Source organism: Musa acuminata, chromosome BXJ3-9, assembly GCF_036884655.1.
Source record: "Musa acuminata AAA Group cultivar baxijiao chromosome BXJ3-9, Cavendish_Baxijiao_AAA, whole genome shotgun sequence".
NCBI classification, from domain to species: domain Eukaryota; kingdom Viridiplantae; phylum Streptophyta; class Magnoliopsida; order Zingiberales; family Musaceae; genus Musa; species Musa acuminata.
Window position 1 is genome coordinate 5,772,016 of NC_088357.1, and position 12,887 is coordinate 5,784,902.

General features: G+C 37.5%; 2 protein-coding genes across 7 annotated transcripts; both read right to left on the bottom strand.

Annotated features, from left to right (window-relative positions):
• Positions 1-681: 681 nt before the first annotated feature.
• Positions 682-5,648, bottom strand: LOC103997396 (uncharacterized). Of its 6 annotated transcripts, none has more exons than XM_009418595.3 (8): positions 5,271-5,648; positions 4,705-4,943; positions 4,451-4,588; positions 4,171-4,249; positions 1,497-1,568; positions 1,281-1,353; positions 1,132-1,200; positions 682-981 (listed from the first exon to the last, which is right to left on the bottom strand). In XM_009418595.3, exons 2-8 carry the CDS (start codon positions 4,870-4,872, stop codon positions 894-896), a joined length of 687 nt encoding a protein of 228 aa, XP_009416870.2. In that variant the 5' UTR covers positions 4,873-4,943; positions 5,271-5,648; the 3' UTR covers positions 682-893. The 6 variants fall into 6 exon arrangements, with proteins under 6 accessions (XP_009416870.2, XP_009416872.2, XP_009416869.2 ...); XM_009418597.3 differs by having other exon boundaries at positions 4,705-4,954; positions 5,271-5,644; XM_009418594.3 differs by having other exon boundaries at positions 4,705-4,960; positions 5,271-5,640.
• Positions 5,649-6,383: 735 nt separating this feature from the next.
• LOC135649630 (glutamyl-tRNA(Gln) amidotransferase subunit A, chloroplastic/mitochondrial-like) lies at positions 6,384-12,469 on the bottom strand. The gene is made up of 10 exons (XM_065168193.1): positions 11,818-12,469; positions 10,275-10,586; positions 9,902-10,081; positions 9,633-9,727; positions 9,465-9,540; positions 8,943-9,020; positions 8,734-8,827; positions 8,610-8,659; positions 7,232-7,345; positions 6,384-6,770 (listed from the first exon to the last, which is right to left on the bottom strand). The coding sequence occupies exons 1-10, from the start codon at positions 12,403-12,405 to the stop codon at positions 6,693-6,695; spliced, it is 1,665 nt and encodes a 554-aa protein (XP_065024265.1). The 5' UTR covers positions 12,406-12,469; the 3' UTR covers positions 6,384-6,692.
• Positions 12,470-12,887: the final 418 nt, after the last annotated feature.

A 12,887-nucleotide genomic window follows, 5' to 3' on the forward strand; every position in this document is an offset into this window, starting at 1 on the left:
ACCGGCGAATGGTCCACTGACATGAAGTGATTTATCTACCCGATCTACGAGGAGAAAGGTCCAGACGCCATCGATGTTTACGTCATGCACCAGAAAGTTCGCGAACTTGCAAAAATTATTGAAACGTAATAACTCAGAATTACATGAGCGAGGTTTCTAAGAACGAAGGAAGATAAACTCAATAATTATTGAAAAGTAACCCAGAAAATACCATGATTTATTTCAAGGATAAGAGATGACATCTTTAATTTTTATCCCTTAATCTTATCGGAGACACCGGATGACATCTTCAGTAACTGAGAAGAAATGATTTAATCTGATTTCCATGGTGAAGAAAAACTTGGTAAGACGATTTTTCTGTTCAGAAAATAATTTGTTAGTTTGGCAATGTAAAGCCCTAAATTTTGATAAATAAGTCTCATCTGGAGAAGCTCTGGCCCTCAAAATCCTGGAAAATTGGGAGTTTCAAGGACCTCAAATGTCATGGAACGACAACAGAACTATATGTTCTTGTTAGATATACATGCTATTTTGTGGTGGGAAATGTTTCTGTCAAGAGCCTAAAATATTGAGATGTGGTGGAAAATGTTGCAGTAGATTTCTTTTTGCGAAAAGAAAATTTAGCTGTAATCGAAATATGGAAGTGAATTGAAGTCAAAAACACACAAAGGCTACGATGCATAAAACTAAAATTTAATGCTATAAACGGGAATAACTATAATGAACACATTCTTTTATTGAGACATGATGCTCATAGGAGAATGTTAAGATAAGAAGTCAGTGCCAAGAAGGTAACTGAGGGACTCAGCAAAAAACTGTCGGAACTCTGAGAAGCACCATAGGAACGAAGGTTTTCCGTCTCAGCAGAAATCTAGAAAGACAAGCTAAAGCTGTTACTTTCTTGCTACTGGTTTACCATTTTTCAAGCTTGAAGCAGAATTGCTTTGAAGAAAATTGTTCTGTCTTGTAGAACGAGGGAGGCTGCAAAACAAGAAGAGTACATGATCAGCAATAAGAAAAGCAATGAATGTATGATTTTAAGTAGTTCAATGACTTAAAAGGCGAATTGCAACCAATCTAGTAAGCTAGGATGTATGGAAGCTTTGACAGATTTAGAAAAATGTCATCCACCTTGTCTGAGACAAGCTGTTCTGCTGTGAAGCATTTCTTCTCATCAGAGCATGTACTTTTGCTTCATGGCTGTTGACCCGAGATAAAGTTGCTTTGTTAGAACTCATACAACATCAAATCTGGATTTAGAAAACAATTTTGTATCTCACCTATTAAGATACTCCAATTTTGCCTTCTTCATCAAGTTACCTTTCACATTGGACATACCACTTGGTCCACTTCCTGTGAACAGTCATCACACATGTTAACTTGACAATGGATCACATAATTTAGCTACACGTTTCAGCAATAGGCATTTAGTGCAGTTTGTTTAGACATTCACAAGGCTCAAGATAGCACATCATATGTAGGAATAAAATAATTACCTCCCCAGTAGCTTCTTTTGCCGGCCGAGGGTGGAATCTTAGAACAGATTTGGATTTGTCGACTTTGCTTCTCTACATGGAACAAAAACAATTACTCAGCATGTAACAACATTTCGATAACAATGTAAAAATATTATGTTTTAGCAATATAACTTCAAGATTACTTGGTACGATAGTTTACTACCCTAGATCCATGTGCACATTCTATAAAATACATGTAAAAGATAATCTTATTTGTTATTTATTGTATATTAAATTCTGCAGAAAAGTATTCCTCTAGAAGTTCAGAGCACCAGAAGATCAAGTTCCATATACTCTCCATAAGAAAGGAAGTACTGAAAGACAACCAAGAGGCTAGCTACAATTTGTAGGTTAGCATCTTAGGCAACAATGAAAAATTGTTGCAAAATCTTAGTATACCTGACATAAAATACTGAATGGTTTCAATAGAGATGAAAAGGCAACGACTGGCTATGCATTGTAAACATGAGACATTGTTGTAAAGGATAAGAGAAAATTCGTTTAAGGTAGTCTAGCCAGTTCAAAGAGAAAGTACAGGATTATGTAAGAGTGATCTGATTCAAATAACATAACATTATGAGCAGGACCAAGAGGATTTTGGTCGATACCAGCATAAACTTGTATGTTGAACTTCAAATATAAGATGTCACTTATCATACATACTTGGGAGTAGTTTCCAACCGCGAGAGAAAACTTCACCCATACTCACTGAAGTTGAGAGGAACAAAATGGCATGTCACGACTGCTTTCATGTCAGCCCAGGCACGAATTGTATTGCCATAGATCCATTGCTGCTTGGACCTCCAGATTCATCCATTCATTTTAGTTTGCCATGAACAAAAACAAAATTGATCCTCAGAAATCTCGTATCACCTAAAGAATCTTTATAGTAAATGACCCAATCCAAAGAAATTTCTGCATTTCAACAATTATATCGGAACTGCTAGTTTGGTGCCTTGGTCTACCTGTTGTTGACAAACAGGAATGCATGTAAAGCTTGGAAAGGAATTTGAAGAGAAAGTTGCGTAAGGGGTGTTTTAACACTGATGAAGCTAGGACTGATGATGAAGATACTATTTCTGCAAAATTTTCACCTCTAGAACTTCTATTCTGCATATAGATGAGCATGGTGTTTGTTGCTTTGTGAAGGCTTGGACTGCTTCGGATAGTTTGAAGATCTCTGTCTTCATTGATTGTCACATTTCCTTGTATGTTCTTGATCTTCTCTCAGACAGTCTAAAATTCATGATAAATATCATCTATACAAAAGCAAAGTTCTACTTGTTGCCATGCTGCAGTATACCAATTTTGTAATGAGCAGAGGAACAGAAAGAGAGTGGAGAGACAGAAGAAAAGGGGAAAACCCAGACAACAGTCCCAAGCTCAACTCAAATTCTACAAAAATCATCTTGTAACATGGCATACAAGACTGGCAACAGAAATCTTTCTATAGACTTAAACACTTCATAATCTAAGATTTATAAGAAAACTTTTATGGGGAGTCTCATTGTTACTTAAGATCCTGTCAAAAGATGCTTTCAATGCAGGGCTCCTAGTGACTTGAAGACCCTTTCAACCTTAGCTCTATTGGAAGCAAGAAGCAAATGAGACAATACGACTCCAACAATGGGTCTGAATATGATATGATCTAAAAACTGAAAGTAGAAAAAGGACAAAAACTCATTTGGAAAATAACACAAAAATAGAAAACTCTCAAGATAGACCTAAAGAAGATCAATCTAACCTAATCATGACTGAATCAGACTCACCTAACACCGTCATAGCCAATATCTATGCAGCATAGGCTATACATGTCTTCATTGTTCATAAATTTTAGTTAGATATGTATGCTATGCATGTCTTTGTTGTTCATATAATTTAGTTATATATGTATACTAATACTCTTCCTCTTCTGTGGGATGGCAAAATGCGCTGAATATCAACAAGTGGAATTTCACGTAAATACAGAAATTTTGTAGAGCCTACAGGACATTTTTATGATTGAAAGAAAACTTTATTAACCTAGTAGGAAAAGCTTCTTAGAAAAACTGATCAAAATGGATGATATGCACTCCTAAATATGATATTGCCACATACACCTAGAAAGGCCTTTCCGAAACTACATCTTGAAACTGTATTGTGTGTGTATGTGCAGACCACATGATGGTTCAACTTCATGTTGCCACAATATTCTCTACGTTGGTCCCAAACAATGTGCGTGAAAGAACTGTTTAATTCCTGAAGGTGCTGATCCATTCAGTATTTAGGAGAAAGATCTTTAGGAATGGATGGTCCGAAACTCCTCAAGTCCTGTTGTATTATATTTCTCATTCCTGAGAGTCTTCATAAATTTGACAGTTAACAGAAACAAAATCTTTTCCACAGGGAAAAGTTCAGCTAAAAAGAAACTTACAAACAAGAAGCTTATAAAGCATAATCACGAAATGGACAACAAAGAAAGTGCTTGGGTACATATAAGCACATATTTGCAAACAGGCATCTGATCTATGTGAATCAATTTACCCAATGGTGCTAGTATGAAAAATCACCTATCATAAAAGCAGCATCTTGTAACCATGATGCTGCTCCCTGTGAGCTATATATATATGTGTGTGTAAAAGAAAAATTAAAAAAAGACTGGTAGACAACTCACTAGCTTGTGTTTCTGCATATCTCTGTTTAAGTTTCTCGCCCATTTTATTTTGAGCTTCTTCCCTCTCCTTTGTCTTTGCCTACAAGCGTCATGCAAAATTCATCATGACAAATTACTATCATAATATAGATCTTTTATCCAATAAGCACATGGTACTTAGTATCTTTCTATCATCATGTGAAGATTCTACACCAAGAACGTGGTTGGTATGATTCTTGGCCAGTCTTTCCAATTCTTCACCACAGTAAAAGCATAAAATTCTAAGAAATAGGTACAGTACCTCAAAAAGCTGTCTCCATTTAAATACTATCTTCTTCTGCTTCATCCGCTTGATCACAGTATTTGCACTTTCCACTCCAAATTGCTGCTCATAGAATCTTTTCCATAATGCATCTGTCACTGGACTGAGATCTCTTCCCTACAATGTCATAGTAAAACAACCACGAGAATGGTGACCCATAAACATAGAAATTAATATGGAAATCAGAAGCAAGAAAGAATCGCAAAAGAAAACCACACCAATGCATGACTCACTTGTGTTGAGTTCTCGATGTGGGTCAACTGATCGATGTTACAGTGCTGTAAGATATCTTTCAATAGGTACAAGTCCACCTCTCCAACATCTCCAATATACCTAAGGTTAGAGATTGCCGTCTGCAAACAAAGCTCGACCAAGGTGGGAACTTTCCTGGGGAATTCCATCTACCACAACAAATTCCGATCTACCGAACCGTTTGGATCCTGCAAACCGGATATTTGCGAGCAGCTATACCCTGAAAAACATCTATCTCTGCATTATAAACACAAATTCGGGTTGGATTCTTAATTAACGATAATACACGACACAAACAAATAAAACCGCCACTCTGCACATAATCAAAAGAAGAAAAAGCCATAGAACCCAGGTCAAATTGAAGGTAAATTTTATAGAACAGTAATATGACGAAGAGAAACAAATGAATGATCGGATCAATCAGCTATCGGAACAAAGTTGCAAAAAGGTATTGAATGGAGGAAATTGGAATCTAATTTTGGTTCCACAGGATTCAAATAAAAGCGCAAAATTCGAAACGAGAAGTAGATCGTTGAAGAAACCGTACCTCGAGATCTCCGTGAGGAGAAGAGAAGAGAAGAGATCTCTGCACCCTAATTTCTAATAGTATTCTATTTCTCATGCGGATCACCGACAGAAAGGGGCTACAAAATACGACCACCCGCTTCGGAGGAAGAGGAAAGGAGAAGGCGGATGTGCTGCCGTCGTCCGCCAGCGAGTCATCCTCGCGTATTCATAGGACCGGGAAACAGAAAAAGAAAAGACAAGAAAACTATCAATTACCAGAGCGAACGAGAAATCTCCTCTCGCATCACAGACATCGAAACCAACACATCGAATGCCACTCCCGATCCAGATATATACAAAATTAGGGCAACGAATTGGCCACCTAATTACTTTCCTTTAAACACATAGAAAAGAAAAAGCTTGTACTCCAAAAACCAATTCAATAAAAATTTAATATTTTTAAAAATATTTAAGTAATGTTTCAAAAATGTTAATTACAGGCCAAGGAGGTTTGGATTCCTCCGCCCATCCAAAATAGGAATCGATGCAGCTTATTCGAGACAGCCCAAAACTATGCTCTAGATTGGACGAAGGTGCGACTTTGGCCCGACGCCGGGGTTGAATGCGCCGTCCCGTCTCATCAAATTCACCCCCAAGATGGGAATGAACGCAAGGTGAAATATTCCCGTTGTCAACAACATTATTAGTATGTAGATATCTTTGTCCAATGCGGAGTAAATGTTCCCGTTCTCAAGCAAAAAACAAAACGAGTCATGCCTTCAAGAACGGATTTGTGCCCATAAAATGCAAGCATCATAGAGCATGTAAATTTTCATCGCATCTCTCATCTAAGTTACGCGAGTGACAAGTAAAATTATGACACACTAGTGAATTAATATCTAAAATGCATATGACTGATACCAATTTAGCATAATAAATACTACCTTTTTAAAATGACAATCTTGGAGAACCCTGCTTCTCTATTGATCATAGTAGAAGAGCTGTGCATTCATAATTAAAGAACTGGGACAAAGTTCCTGCAATAAATCTTGTCAGCTTAGATATATAAATACACTGCTAACTGAAGATAGGACACAGTCTAACAATAACAAGGAGTACGAAAAAAGTAGAATTAATTACTTTCAGCCAAAAATTGATGGGTGCCTAACCACCAGCTGGGGCTGCAAGTATTGAATCTTTAGCCAAAACAGAAGCATTGTTCAAGATAAATAGATCGTAGGTTACAATGCCTATTAATTGACCATCAAACACACAAATCGGCTTCTTTACAAGCTGAACCTTAATGTTGAATGGGCACAAGACATTGATTCTTCGGATAACCCACATCCCACCAAAGACAGCTTTATGCAATCATCATGGCTAATTTATGATAATTTGTTGGGAATTTCTATTGAATGACTTGCGAATGGTATCTGATGTTTGCATGGGATCAAATCTTTCACTATGCTAACAATGGTGGAACAAATCTATGATTCTGCAGTGTCTGCTCAAAGATGTGGCCAACTCTCAGCAGCTTCTCCTGCACAAGAGACAGATGGTTAAATGATAATGACATGACAATCTCAAATATATATCTACAGTTCGTGGTTCTTGATCGAACATAGCTTTCCAACAGTTGCCAGTGGAATCCTATACATTTTGCAGCCAACTTGCTTTAAGTTGAATGGAAAGAAACAAGACAACTCCGCAGAATTGCATCCCAAGTGTCACAAAAGCAAAAAACAACAGGTGTTTCCATGCCCAATTAGAACGTCCATAGAAATTACATTTTCTTACTTCTGCTAAAGAACAAATTTATTCAGAGTGGATGAATAAATAAAAACACTACTGAAACAAGTAATGTATCAAGGCATTTGGTTAAAAGAATCAGATGGTGTTAGGATATGGAGGAAAACAAACAGTATTAACTATTGACATTGACACAAAGAGACCACTGGTTTTTACAAGCAATGGGATTGCTAGATCATAACTCTTACATACCTCACTGAAGCTAGTGCCAATCATCTGAAGACCAACTGGAAGGCCTGCAATTCCACCTTCAACAAAACCACATGGCACAACCAGTGCAGGAACCCCAGCCAAGTTAACATTCACCTGCATGGAATAATTGATGCTGCTTATGAAGAAAGAGAATAATGTAACAATCTGGCATTTAAATATGATATGCTACTACTGATTACATTGAATAATGCCACTACCAACTGAAGAACATTCAAGAAAACAAAGCGTGTTCATCATGTAATGCTATAGAAACTTTGGATCAAAATACTACGAAGGTAAAGATGTAAAATGCTTTTTGACAAATATATAAAGCAGAGCGTGAGGCTTTATCAAGGACCATACTCATCAACTGAGATCATGAGACAACCTTCCAAACAAACCAGATACTGGCCCTCTGATACTTACATAGTGTCATGAGAATATGCATCTATTCTTGTCCTGATTGCAGTTAGTAATAGGTGTGCAAGTCAACCTACCACGCTAACCGTGTGGTCTCTTAGATCTTTAGCCAAAAAAAATTGTTCATTGCTTGCTAAATGGAGGCTGAAAGCAACTGAAATGCAATGATAACGGTAAAGAAAAATTAAGAGAGGAAATTACGAGGGATTGTTGGTGAGATAAAATATGGAAACTGGAAATATACAGGAAATTACAAGGAAAACTAAGGCAAAGAAATTTTAAGTTAAAAGCTAATGATAATGAGAGGCTTCACAAGAAATATTTCAAGTTGTCAACAATTAGTGGGAGTTTCAATTGAGCATATAATGAGATACAATTGTTTAAATTGGTATTGTCATATCAGAAGGGGACCTATAGATCTACCAATTGAATGAGGTGAATCATTAGAATTAGTGAAGCTACAAGAGGTTAAAAACACAAAATCAGAAATAACAAAAATAATTATTTGGATATTCCTATTTCTTTATTTTTTTTCAAATTTCTTTATTTTTAACCTTTTTATGGCTGATCGTGGTTCAATCTGGCCATTTTACTAATCTAGCTCAAACCTATCTTGCTGATTTAAAGATTTTGCTGATCCCAGTTCAGACCTAGGCTGATCCCAATCTTGATAACAATCCTGCCAATCTTACCTCAACTACAACGTTCAACTATATAGTCTTGCAATTAAATCTCCAATAGTTGAGTGCTTTTTTTCTTATGTTGAAACGAACCACCATCTGCTGTACATGCTTGTGTGTGTGTGTGTATTCATTCTGTGAATTTATGTTTCCTGTACAAAATTGCAGGTGGTCTTGAATGTTGACGCACCACTGCAAGTCTTAGAACAACAAAAAATATCAAATTAAGCTTGTCTAACTTGAGAATAAATTGACAAAATGTGATTCAAGATTCATACAGTCATGATATCGCCTGCATACATAGCCAAAGGATCATTGACCTTTTCTCCTGCAAAGATAACATGACACATAAGCAAGCAAAAAAGAAGACTGTGGTACATAAAAAAGAGGCATCGAACTTGCCTATTCTAAAAGCAGGTGATGGTGCTGCAGGTGAGATAAGAATGTCGTTTGTCTCCAATGCATCCTTGAAGCTTTTCCGAACCAATGTCCTCACCTATAAGGCCTAAAAATCATGCATTTCTACTCTATGTGCCTTCTTTAAAATTTTGTCTTTATTTGTAATGATAGAAATTAGGAACCTAAAAATGGCAGCTGAAGTTTAAACTTACCTGCTGGGCACGCTTGTAGTATGCCTCATAGTAGCCAGCGGATAAGGCATATGTCCCCATCAAAATTCTCATCTTGACCTACATAAGTAAAACTTGACTTAATTTTCAAATGAAACCAATCATCATTTTCAATGTGTGATGAGCATCTTAACTTCAAACGACAAGCTTAAAATCCTGGCAAAACAGAATATAGGTTTTGGGGAACACAATATATACTGGGAAAGCTGAGAGCATTCTTCAACTCAGTCAAGCAGAATATAATAAAGTTCAGATAAGGATCCAATCAATTTCAGTTCAACTAACTGAAAAGAGTGCTCAAGCTGAAATGACCTTGTGTTTAGTTGTTCTAGACAGCAACTGCTTGGTTGATTAATATATATGGCTCGAATTCAGCTTGTTTCCATATTAAACAATCCTTGAAGAAGCAAATTACCAAACTGAGGCCAAGCAGTTCAGCAGCATCTTCAGTTTGCTACTATAGCTGGTTTAGATTAGACATAAAAGAAGCACATAGTAATATACCTCAGGCCCAAACCCAATAGCTCGAGAATCTCCATATAGAGAAATTAATTCATCAGCTGCAACTTGGTTCCCATACCTGGTAAATAGTTTCTAGAGTTGTGGTCAAAATACTCAAGAGAACTTAGTGCAAAGACAATATATAAACCAATGTAACTCTCAAAAAGTCACCTTACACCATCATAGCGTGATAAATTTGAAGAAGCTTCAGATGATGCTAAAATGTAGTAGGCTGGAAGACCAAGAGAAAATGAAGGTAATGATACCTGCAAGAGCATAAAAAAGGAACTGTATATCAATACTGGAGGCAAATCAGTAGATAAGTGACTTAAAAAGTAAATAGTATGTTACTACTGGAAGCAAATGTAAGAAGTACCCATTGCCCATTCTAGAAGGATAGATCTAGAAACTGAATGGAAAATGAATCACAAATTAGTAACCTCTGTCAGCACAGCCCCTAGCTCTTCCAAGTGTAAAGCAGCAGCTTTGATCGAGGATACCACCCCCATGTCTACGCCATCGCCCATAGTCTCCATAATCATGCCAACCCTTAGTCCCTTTAGAGGTTTAGAATCAAATTGATCGATTGAGATCAGACAAGATGCGTAGTCAGGAACTTCCTGCGCAGCAGTGAAAAAGGAATAAAATTCAAATTAAAAGTATATCATCAGATGTTATTACACTGAAAACAAGAAATATATTGATAAAATATTAAGCAACTGCATGCTTTTGAATACAAGTTTCGAGGAAAGTTACTGATAATAAACAACTTTAGTAGAAAGAATAAAGATAAAGAAAGTTTATAAATCTCACATTCATGCTACTCGTTGCATCGAATCTGTCATGACCAGCCACAGCATTTAGAATGATGGCAGCATCAATGATTGATGAACCAAAGCATCCAATGACATCCAAAGATGAAGCATATGACATGAGCCCAAATCGAGAGATACGCCCATAAGTTGGTTTCAGCCCAACAACACCACAGAAAGATGCTGGCTGCCTCACACTACCTCCAGTATCACTTCCCAAAGACACTGCACACTGCCGAGCTGAAACTGCAGCAGCTGAACCCCCTGAAGATCCTCCAGGTACTCGTGAGACATCCCAAGGGTTTGCTGTGACCTACCAAAAAAATGATGCCTGCAGATTAACATAAATATTAACATTTGGCAACATTATTGCATCACAGATAGGAGTAGTTTCCTTTGTGACCCTGCAGATGTTGAGAATAATGGATTTACCATTGACATGCTTAAGCGAATATTATGTCTTTCAGAAAAACCTTAAAAAGCATTTTTCAGGGGTATATACAAAAACATCGAAGACAAAAGAACTTTCATATGTACCCATGAAAAAGGATATCTATAATAGTTTTTAATAATCTTTTGCAATATACAACTCCTCCTAACATTTCAAGGGTCAGACCAGAATTACCCACTTTAAAGGGCACATGAAAATTTTTACTCTATTTAATGTAACAAATAACATAACAAATTTACAAACAATTTAGAAATTTTCAAATGAAAATTTGATTAGAAGACAAACCTAGTATGATGCATCCCCTACCCAACCAAATCAAATCAGGCCAAAGCTTTATCTAATCATACCAAAATATTTTGGTTGTATAATTTTTTAAGTCTAGGTTGGCAACTCTACCACTAATTTGTCCAACCAATACTACAATTATATATGAAATCAACTTGATCATCATCTTTGACCTTAAATAAAATCAAACAATAGACAATTAAAGACTCAAGTTCAACATCCACATGATTGACGTTGATATCAATAGGTGGGCCAGGCCAAATTTGGGAATGGATAAATCCTTGCCAGAGGCTATTTGGCCAAAAAGTGCAGCCCTAGGGCTGAACCAGCCGTATTCAAGTCTTGTTTAGCCAATTTGAAAGGTTTAGGGTTTGTCAATGTGGCAAGCTGACAATCCATCCTCCATGTCTACAGCAAGAGAATCGCCAGCTCTTATCCATATGAATTGAGATATTGTTCCTGCTAAGCTTTCCACTACTAGTTTAACAAAAGCAGCAGTGATTCTCTTGCATGTATTTATCGGAAGCTTCCGGTAGACTTATTTTCCACATCACGGGAACCTCTGAGTTGAATTAATCATTTGTTACACAAATATTTTCTCGTTCTAAAATTCAGATTAGAGCAAATCGGACCAGAAAAGTAGCAACATTTGCTATAAGTATCAAATTAAACATTTTAAAGCCGGGATTTTCTTGTGTCAGAGGCAGAAATGTCAATCGAGTAAGAAGAAATGCACCAACCTAAAAGAAAACTCGTTTTTTCCTTCTTAAGAAGAACAAAAACAATAATAATAAGCTTAGGAACAAACCTGAAAACCTGAGCCTTCAGTAGTGCTCCCCATCCCAAACTCATCCAAATTCGTCTTTCCAATTACAATCGCCCCCGCCTCCTTCAACTTCCTCACGGCCGTCGCATCAAATGCTGGTCGATATCCCTCCAGGATCCTTGACCCACCGGTCGACGGCATGTCCACAGTGCAAATGTTGTCCTTCACTCCAATAAGAACCCCAGCCAAAGGCCCCAACTCCGCCCCGCTTTCCACCAACCGGTCCAGCTCCTCCGCCTCCCGCATCACCGTCTCCGAGACGTGGAGGAAGCTCCGGATTTGGGGCTCCGTGCGGCGAAGCCTGTCGAGGTACTCCTCAGCGATTTCCGCGGCCGTCCTGCGCCGCGAGAGGAGGGATTCGCGCACGGAAAGGATCTCGGACGAAGGGGGAGGCGGCAGTGGCGCACAGGAGGAGCTCTGATTGCTGGCGATGGTTTGGGCGTCCGACGAGAGGGCGGCGGCGGCGGAGCGATGGGAGAGGCGCCCGCAAAAAACCGCGCGGGCATTCGGTGGGAGAGGAGAAAGGCAGTGGGAGAGGAGGAAGCGCGGGCTTTGAATGAGACACGGCATCGTCTTCTCTCCCTCTCTCCAAGGGAAGAGGATGGATAGGTCGAGGTCGGCTGATATGAAGATGGGCCAAGAATTAGATCGGTTAAGCGTCTGGGGGTTATTTTCCAAAAAAGAAAAATAAAAATATTTATTTTTATTCTATCTCAATATTTTATGATAAATTATTAACTTCTTTATCAGTTAAATTAATATCCTAAAAAAATATATATCAGTTGACATTCTGAATCCTCGACTTTTGATGCATATTTCCTTTTAGATAACATAACTTTATGTAAACAAAATAAATTATTTAATTGAATAGTTAATAAAAAAAAGTAAAATCCTTAAAAAATTGAAGCATAATTCATCTAAAAAGTATTTTGTTCTAATATTCAAGAGTGGAAATTACAAAAAGGAACGAACATATATTGTAAACAGTTCCTAACATATCACTAAAAACAAATTATTAAGGTGCATTTAGAATTATTCATTGTTCTTTGCAG